The sequence below is a fragment of the Phyllopteryx taeniolatus genome, chromosome 1 (assembly GCF_024500385.1).
Source record: "Phyllopteryx taeniolatus isolate TA_2022b chromosome 1, UOR_Ptae_1.2, whole genome shotgun sequence".
Taxonomy (NCBI): Eukaryota; Metazoa; Chordata; class Actinopteri; order Syngnathiformes; family Syngnathidae; genus Phyllopteryx; species Phyllopteryx taeniolatus.
In genome coordinates this window covers 13,260,332-13,270,171 of record NC_084502.1, presented here as the reverse complement: position 1 = coordinate 13,270,171, position 9,840 = coordinate 13,260,332, and the positions used below count along the sequence as shown (strand labels likewise).

General features: G+C 43.2%; 1 protein-coding gene across 3 annotated transcripts; it reads left to right on the top strand.

Moving 5' to 3' along the window:
- On the top strand, positions 1 to 9,779 carry dnajc11a (DnaJ (Hsp40) homolog, subfamily C, member 11a). 3 transcript variants are annotated; one of them, XM_061773470.1, is made up of 16 exons: positions 1 to 152; positions 1,036 to 1,165; positions 1,247 to 1,320; positions 1,754 to 1,855; positions 2,103 to 2,231; positions 2,325 to 2,447; positions 4,438 to 4,511; positions 4,593 to 4,782; positions 4,889 to 4,974; positions 5,067 to 5,183; positions 6,041 to 6,196; positions 6,284 to 6,353; positions 6,539 to 6,596; positions 7,206 to 7,348; positions 7,808 to 7,937; positions 9,379 to 9,779. In XM_061773470.1, exons 1-16 carry the CDS (start codon positions 81 to 83, stop codon positions 9,402 to 9,404), a joined length of 1,680 nt encoding a protein of 559 aa, XP_061629454.1. In that variant the 5' UTR covers positions 1 to 80; the 3' UTR covers positions 9,405 to 9,779. The 3 variants fall into 3 exon arrangements, with proteins under 3 accessions (XP_061629454.1, XP_061629473.1, XP_061629462.1); XM_061773489.1 differs by having other exon boundaries at positions 13 to 152; positions 1,264 to 1,320; XM_061773478.1 differs by having other exon boundaries at positions 13 to 152; positions 1,705 to 1,855.
- Positions 9,780 to 9,840: the final 61 nt, after the last annotated feature.

Genomic DNA, 9,840 nt, shown 5'->3' with positions numbered 1-9,840 from the left:
TACACAAGGTGGCGCTAGAGTGCGACTGCCGTTGTGTAACTCAAAGGACGCGACGAAGAAGAAATGACCGGGGAGTAAACATGGCGTCCGCCTTAGACGATGATGAGATCTCCAGTGATGATTACTATTCCCTCCTAAACGTCCGGCGAGAGGTAAATTATGCATTAGTATTCTAAAGAACTCATTTGTGCAAACATGCTCAAGCTACTTAGTTTGGCGTTACGCGTGTAATGATGTTTCACGTTAGCCAAACGGCTAACTTGTGAGTGTGACCCTCGATATTGAGTACTGTTCTCTGCCTCCGGCTCGACACTTTTCCCCAGGTCGTAAAACAAGTTTATTGGCTGTCAGTTTTACTTCACGAACTAACCGGTCAACGAAACGGCGTGGATTCGTGCACTCTAATTCGCTTTTCCCGGTTCGTGATAAAATAGTTTTAGTTTACGCGCTACTGTATTGTAAACACCGTTCACAAGGGCTAGCTTGCTCATGCTGTCAGTGTCACCGTTGACTACACCTGGGTTTACTTACAGTTGATCAGATTAGACCTTGAATGTCAGGTGATCAAGTGCTCACTGGTGCCTTCACTTGACTCTTACTAATGCGGTGTACCGTGTGCACATGCAAAGGTGGGTAGAGTAGCCACAAATTATATTCGAGTAGTGTTACTTTGAAATGAAGGGACTCGAGTAAAAGTAAAATGTCATCCAAATAATTACTTGAGTAGAAGTAAGTAAATATCCCGTGGGGGTGGGGGTGGGGGGGGACTACTCACTGGTGAGTAACGTCTGATTTTATTTTGTTTAAATCAAAGTATGAACGTGAACTAGTCAAAAATATAAAATGGGATTGTGTAGATTCAGATATCGCACAATACCCCTTTAATTGAAACAATAATACATTTAATCTTTGCAATAAATACATTTAGGCAAATACTGCCGCTTAAATTGAAATTCTTTCTTTACACTCATGAAACAGTTGGAGAAACTTTTGTTTCCCCTTCATATTTATATTTCCTTCATCTTGGTGCTTCAGGCAACGCAGGACCAACTGAAGGCGGCATACAGACGATTATGCATGTTATACCATCCAGACAAACATCGAGATCCAGAACTAAAGCGACAAGCAGAGCAGCTTTTTAACCTCGTACATGAAGCTTATGAAGGTAGCACACAACATGCTGAGTGTTTAACACATCGAGCAACACCAACATTCATGGATACTTTACTGTTGTATGTTTTTCTAGTGCTGTGTGATCCACAGGCACGAGCAATCTATGATATCTATGGCAAGCGTGGACTTGATGTTGACGGATGGGAGGTAAGTGGCTATAAATTATGATCAAGTAAGCTATATAAAGCAAAGTTTTGAAATGTTTTTAAATCTGGACACAATATTTCATAGAAAATACAAACTGAACATAAAACTAGGTGAACGGAGTTGCAGCGTCACAAATATAACGTCTAATGAAAAAGGCCATACCATATCACGTGGCCTTCTAAAACCCAAATGTACATTTCCAATTATGTGTGTGATTCAGCCAGCCCCTGCCATTACAAAGCCATACCAATCAAGAATATTACAATGTGTTTCTTGTTTACAATCGTATTTCACATACTTTATTATGTACTTATGTACTTTTTACATTGCAGTGAATTTGTTTGTTTGTGTGTGTGTGTGAGGGGTCTTTTTGCAATTGTTCAGTCGCTTGGTGTGTGGCAGGCGCAACTCGTACAGTATGCTGTCTCTCCAGGTGGTGGAGAGGAAAAGAACTCCAGCAGAGATTCGAGAGGAGTACGAGCGTCTTCAGAAGGAGCGAGAGGAGAGGAGACTGCAGCAAAGGACCAACCCAAAGGTATGTTCGGTGGTCGACAACTGGCCCCAGCTTGAATCACTTGAATGGTGCGTCTTTTCAAGAGAGCTTGTTCTGTAACTTCATTGGTTTGGAATGACACAAGATGGCTGGTGTCCAGCTTCTTACCAGTCAAAATTCTGAACTTGTCCTTTTCGAACAATCAAATATAATTCGAGCAAGCAAGCAATATAGAAAGTCATCACTGACTACTTTGACACTTTTTTTTCCTACCGCTCTATATTCAAAGGGAACAATTAGTGTGGGTGTTGATGCCACAGACCTCTTTGATCATTATGAAGAGGACTATGAGGACATGGTCGGAGGTGGCGTCCCGCATGTGGAAATCAACAAGATGCATATATCACAATCCATAGAGGTGACACAGTATGCCAGATTGTATGTTATTAACTCTGTTTTTTTAAGGCTGTGAGGCAGGTGTTATGAACTCTGCATGTGTGTTCTTCCGCAGGCCCCTCTTACCACAAATGACACAGCCATCTTGTCTGGTTCTCTGTCCACACACAATGGAAATGGAGGTGGGACTATTAACTTGGCCCTGAGGAGAGTCACCTCAGCTCAGGGTTGGGGGGAGGTATGTTGCTCAGACATGGACACTACTCACAAAAATTGAGGAGTATTGGGCTTACGGGTAAAATTTCAGGATGCACCATAGGTTAATCTTGGAAGGTACTGCTCTGATTTCTCCCTATTTTGTGACGGGCAGTTCAGGAAGAGAGAGCGTGTGAGTACCACGTGGCGCTTGACGTTTATCTACCGTGGCTTGTGATTGGCTGACACAAGGAATCACATGGCTTAGTTTAGGCATCGTAACTTCTAAATTGGTCAGTTCCGAACGACCAGCAGTTAGCTCGTCATCGCCCTCAGATCTGAAAAACAGCGACGCCTGCAGAGTCACCAAACAACAATTGCACGGACAGAACAGAATCGCAGTTGGTTACTATGCTACCTGAGCAAAATACAAATATTGGAAAGAAACATAAGTAAAAAAAAATATATAATAAAAAAACCCGCTCATATGAAGGTATTTACTTGACGTACATTTTAAACACCTAACGGCCTCTTTGTTTTTCGGACATTTTTGTTTAAATATTGTGTGACGGTCAGGTGCGAAGGCATGGTCGTATTCGTCACCGAGTGTGCTTCGATGCTAATACCATGACTAAACGAGCTTTGTTTTATAACCATGTTTATGTTATACTATATTCAACGCGACTGTGGCGATTTTAGGTCAAAATTCTTTCCTTTTTGGTAAGTACACATTTGTAGCTGTCACTATACTGTTGTCGCTACGAGTTTGTGGAGCGTTAGCATGTCAATAGGTTTTGCTGTTAGTTCTTCAGATAGCTAGTTAGCATGTGTGTATGGGCTTTTGCCGTTAGTTGTCCAGTGTTAGCATGTCTCTAGTTTCATTGCTAGGTAACCATTTGGGTTTTGTGGCTACAGTTATTGTCTCTTAATGTGCTCCTGTAAATTTAAGGCTGCTCATTAGTGCACAAACGTGTGGATACTTTACATAACGTCATTTGAGTAAAGTCTCTGTAGTGCACTGTGAGTGCAGTAGTGAGCAGGTAAACAGCCTTGCCAGACTTACAGTTAGGATCGTTTGTTATTGTCAAGCCCTGTTATGTCGTAGTATCAGTAATTTTCTTTCAACATTTAAATCAGTCTGTGTTAGGGCTGGGCGATGAATTGATTTTATTGTTTAATTTGAGTTTGTGTATCGTTTATTGCAATCTCAGCACATTTCTCATGACTTTTTCCACACGGGGCCTGGCAGCTTTGAATATTTGTTCCCCCTTAATACAACCCCAATTCCAATGAAGTTGGGATGTTGTGTTAAACAGAATAAAAATGATTTTCAACCTACATTTAATTGAATACACTACAAAGGCAAGATATTTAATGTTCAAACTGATCAACTTGATTGTTTTTAGCAAATAATCATTAACTTGGAATTTTATGGCTGCAACACGCTCCAAAAAACCTGGGACATATTAGAGCCCTTCCCTCCGGTCCCCCTTCTTAAAAAGGGGGACCACCACCCCAGTCTGCCAATCCAGAGGCACTGTCCCCGATGTCCACGCGATGTTGCAGAGGCCTTTAGGAACTCCGGGCGAATCTCATCCACCCCCGGGGCCTTGCCACCGAGGAGCTTTTTAACCACCTCGGTGACCTCAACCCCAGTGATAGGAGAGCCCGCCTCAGAGAACCCAGACTCTGCTTCCTCATGGGAAGGCGTGTCGGTGGAGTTGAGGAGGTCTTCGAAGTATTCTCCCCACCGACTCACAACGTCCCAAGTCGAGGTCAGCAGCGCCCCATCCCAGTGAAATTGACACTTTTATCCATGTTAGAGAGTCACTCTATGGAGGTCTAAATAGCCAAAATATGGGACCTTTAACGAAAATACAAAAGTATGTTGTATGTATGAGTAAACATATTGTGTTACTACCAACCTGAAATTTCACCCGAAAGCCAAATATCCCTTTCTGTTTGTGGGTAGTGTATCTAAAGTACATGCCATGTCGACAAGTTACAATGTCACCTATTGTCTGTGCATGCAGATAGAGTTTGGCGCCGGGGACACACACGGACCTCTCTTTGGAATGAAGATATTCCGAAATCTGACGCCACGCTTGTAAGATTCTGGAAAAGATACTGCTGGATGATTTCAAGATTGACGATGATGTGAGGATTTTTTTGGGGGGTTGTACTTCAGCTTTGTGACAGCGCAGTGCGGACTCCAGTTTTCATCCCGAGGCGTGCGTCCTGGGATCACCACGGTGCTGGCCCGTCACCTCGACAAGAACACAATGGGTTACCTGCAGTGGCGTTGGGGGATCCACTCCTCCATGAACACTAGCATAGTCAGGGACACCAAGAGCAGCCATTTTACCGTCGCAGTGCAGGTCTGCCGCCAGCACTTTTGTGTGTGCGCGCGCTCGCGTGCGCATCACTAGCAGATCTACATTTGCCTGTCAGCGATGAGCAACAACATTCACTTACTCTTTGCAGCTCGGCATTCCACACACTTTTATAATGATGAGTTTCCAGTACAAGTTCCAGGATGAAGACCAGACGAAGATTAAGGGCTCAATAAAGTATGTTGTCAGAAGATAATGTATTAATTTTGTTAATCCACTGGATATTTTGCACATCTGTTTTTGTGTGTGTGTGTGTGTGTGTGTCGCAGGTCTGGTTTCTTTGGGACCGTGCTGGAGTACGGTGCGGAGAGGAAAATCAGTCGACACAGCATTTTGGGGGCCACAGTTAGCGTCGGGGTGCCCCAAGGTGTCTCGCTGAAGGTCAAGTAAGTGCCACTTTTATTTATTTTTCATACATTCGAGAAGACGGTTCACCGCTATTCGTGACAGGGGGGGAGGTTTAGGTTTGTTAGCAGCCATCAACAGGTCACGATTTGCAAATTATAAAGACCCTGCAAAGTCAATTCAGAAATCAGTTTCTAAATACATTTTACATACATGTTCGAAGATAATTGCTGAAAACGTGCAAAGGCTGAGCACAATATGATACTCAATTGTGTTAAACAGTTTTTCACCATTTCAGTTTTTTGGAGTGCCCTGTGGGATATATTAATTTTATATAGTAATTTTTGTTATAGGTTGGCAGCACTGCATAAAAAAGATGCTCGACGAAGTAGCATCCATATTTCCAGGTTGTAGTAGTTGTATTGAGTTAACAGTTGAGCGGGGCGTGGTTTCAGCGCACTCGGCGAACATGGCCACAACATTTGAGAACGGACAGAAAGGACAATCTTGATGCCTCGTTTTATATACTTGATTTTTCATTCATTCAGATTTGGCCAGGCTGTTAACGACACTCTTCTCCGTCTCAGACTTTTCACTTTACAGGGACTTTAAATTCAAGTGTTTTATTTATTTATTTATGTATGTATGTATGTATTTATTTATTTTCTGCCGCCCCAAATGGAAAGGGCTCACCACTTCTTATTTTTTGGTACACTCACTGACAAACGAGAGGACAGAGGACACGACTCAATCCATTTTCAGAGAAATAATAACCTTAGCTTTACATCCGTTTTTAGGCCGGCACAGTCCAGCAATACGCTTTCTTGTATCATCAAAAGAGATATCACACAGTTTATCTGCCTGGCTGTAAATAATAAAAGTGACTGTCTCTCTGCAGACTAAACAGAGCCAGCCAGACATATTTCTTCCCTATTCACCTGACTGACCAACTCCTGCCAAGTGCTGTATTTTACGCCACAGTTGGACCGCTGGTTGTCTACCTCGCCATGCAGCAGCTTGTTATTCGGCCCTATGTGCGGGCCCAGAAGGAACAGTAAGAAATTCGAAATGTATTTTATGCGAGGAAAGTTGCGAGAGGACGCACCGCATGCATTATTGCCTCCCATCTATCTTTTAACAGAGACTTGGAGAAACAGCGCGAGAGCTCCGCCTCCAACATAGCCAAGAAGAAGCAGGAGGCAGAGGCCGCGGTGAGCTCTTCACGGCTTCGTTACAGATGCAGCTGATGTTTTTTGAGAGACAGAGGAAATGTTGAAAGGTTGCGGTAACGGCAATGCGGAGATGGAATGAGAGAGAAAGTCTTAGTGATTTCATTTATGCATAAGATCCATCTAATCTCACATTTAGTTTCTGTGTGCCTTTTTCATCTCTGAAGGTCTTGCTCATGCAGGAGTCAGTGCGGAGGATTATTGAAGCCGAGGAGTCTCGAATGGGTATGATTAGTAATGTTCGGAAAGCCGAGCAAATCCGTAATGTCATGTTTCTCGAACATCTTGGGAAATGCTTCAGTTCTCGAGACGCTCTAAAAATTCCCAATATTTGAGTTCAAAGATCTCTGTGGTTCATGCCGTGCCGCTTTTCTCCCTCTGGAACAAATTAAAATTCCACTGCTCTTTGCTGAATTATGTGACAAAGCAGCAGTTTTTGTGGCACTATGGACAGCCTCGTGAACAAGGAGAAGAACGGTGTTTCAATCCGTGCCGTGGCAATAATTGGTGCTTTTAAGCCAACCCTTGATTACCATACTTTAAGCACACTATTTAATATTCCGCTGTATGAATCCAGCAACTGTCACTGTAAAGGTTTGTATTTTCTAGTCATTATTGGTCAGCAGACTTTGCCCTTGTCATGTGTTTCTTCTTTTTATTTTTAAACAATGAGCTGATGTTCTGAAAGTTTCTGTTGAGCGGTGTTAAAATGGATTTGAACGGTCACCGGTGCCGTACAGTCGGAAGTGTGCCGTTCGATTCGGTCAGCTGGTGTCGCATTTGGAAAAGGAACACAAAAGCATTCGATTTCCGCTCTTGTTCCTCTGAAACCAGGTCTCATCATCCTCAACGCCTGGTACGGCAAGTTTGTGACAGACAACAGCCGAAAACACGAGAGGGCAAAGGTGATTGATGTGAGCGTGCCGCTCCAGTGTCTGGTGAAAGACTCCAAACTCATCCTCACTGAGGCCGCAAAGGTACAAGACTCAATTTCCAAAACTTCATTCCAAAAATGACATGATTTCCCCAAAACTTGACAGTAAAGTTCAACTGGGAGTGGCAATAAACAGCTTCAAACTCATTTTTTATTTGTTCATAAATTCTATCTGCCAAACTGCTGCATGTTGTGAAGAGCGCTCGTTTCTCAAGTCTCAGCAAAAAAAAAAACGTCTGAACGACGGTTAGTATCTCAAAAAAAAAACGCAAGTTAGGTCACTCCAATTGCAAGGCACCACTGAGCATAAACACAGTGCTCCACCATTTTTCTTTTACCTTCAACAGTCCAGCCATGGCAGAGGTGCGCACTCCAGTGATACCACTGAGTGATGTTGTCACCTGTAGTAAATGTGTATCTGAATCATGCTGTGTTCATGTTAGTGTTTTTTCAATTTCTTTCTGGTTTGTTTCCCCCCCCCCCCCCCCCATCTGTATTTTAGTCAGGCCTCCCTGGTTTTTATGACCCCTGTGTGGGGGAGGAGAAGAGCCTAAAGGTGCTGTATCAGTTCCGTGGCGTCATGCATCAAGTCCTGTCAGGAGACTCTGAACCACTCAGGATACCAAAGCAATGTGAGTCCCTCCCGCTAATAGCAGTTAAGACACATTTCCACCACCCGGTCCGGTTTTCCTTAATGCCTTTTGGGACAGTCATCCATGATTCGGCTCACTTTTCCGAATGGGTTGTGTGGGAAGGATGGTGATAGCTTCTTTGTATAACCTGCCAATGAACTGCAAGGCAATCGGCAAAGAGCAGTGATAAGGGAACTTATTTTGGTACCCTAGTCCAGTGATTGCGTGTTGTGAGAGATTGTGTTCCGTGGGGAATTATCCAATTTCACTTAATTGGTGTGAAAATTATTTGACTACAAATAATGTATCTTTGCCAGTGACTTATCGTGACAGACCGAACAATTAAATGCTCTTCCACTACCATCACGCATCATTATTTATTGTACAGGGTGTCCCAAAAGTCACTACTTTTTTTGTTTCAGGTATCATTTGAGGCCATCAGCATTTGATAGCTCAGCTTTTCAATTTTTGTAAGCATATATTTGCCTTGCCCATAACACACCAATTGACATTGGAGCAGTGTTGCCACATTTTCACCGGGCAAGAGGTTTTCTGTCTCCAACTGCAGTTCCGCAGGAATTTTAGGAGCATTACGGCCGTGACATTGCTCCAAAGGGTAGTACAGTCGATGCTATCCATGGCAAGTTTCTCGAAACAGGATCTGTTCTTGATAAACCGTGCAGCAGAATGCCTGCTACTACAGTCATTGATGAAAACACCAAAATCCCAGAGAAGGCATTTGCACAAGCCAGGATAGATCCGTTCAGAGGACTGCATTGGAACTCAGCATCTACAAAAGTTTGCTTCAGGTTGTTCAAAGGCCCCAAGAAGATCATTTGTCACTTGTCCTGGCTTTGCGAGAATACCTGCTGTAGGAGTTCGGTGTTTTCATCACAATGGGAGTAGCAGGGCTTCCGTTGTGTGGTTTGTCCAGAACAGATGTCGTTTCGAGAAACTTACCATGGATAGCGTCAATTGTACTACACGCTGGAGCAGTGTGACGGCCATCAAACTTCTCAAACCTGCAGTCGGGGGACAGAAAAACGTCTTGCCAGGCAGCAATTTTGAAACGCTGCTCCAATGTCAATTGGTTAGCCATGGGCAAGGGAAAGACATGCTTACAAACACTGCAAAGCCTGAGCCATCAAATGCGGATGGCCTCACGTCTGTCCAGATGATGCCTGAAACGAAGTGTATCGTGACATTTGGGACAACCTGGCTCAATCAAGGCTGGGTTACACTGCCAGTCGACTTTTGACTATCGAACCTGAAAAAATGACACACCAAAGTGAACTGCTTCGTGGAATAAGTTTTTAGGTTACTTCTGTATCTATTCGCAATCCACATGAGCACATTTTGATGCTTTGAATGGTGAAGTTGTGCAAATCACCAGAGGTTTCCTCCATGTTGGACCTTTCTCTGTGCTTGCTCCTCTTTGCAGCTCACAGGATTGACTCAGACACATAGGAGTTCCTGTGCTGACCAAAAACAGACATCACTCAGCTGTTAGACAGAGAAACCGTATTCATCTTTGTTTTAGATACGACAGGGAACAAAGTCTTTGTCACCCAAATAGTGTTGCATTTATCGTTGATCTTTGTATTGATCAGTAAGAGATGCAGAATGGGGAAACAAACTGTATCGGTGGACAGAGGTCGCGTCTGCTTGAAATGTGACACTGAAATCAATGACTACCATCTTCTTAAGACCTCATCTTTTGTTAAGGCGTGTCTTTTATGATCTTCTTTTTTGATCTACTTGTTTGACATTGCAGTGCCTATGTGATTTAAAACAATTACACCTGTTTGTTTGCCATAATATTAAAAATCTATCTCTGTCATATTTCATTGTGCCTTTTTCTTCTTATTGGTCACTATTGCAAAGGGGCTTTGCTGTTGATGTT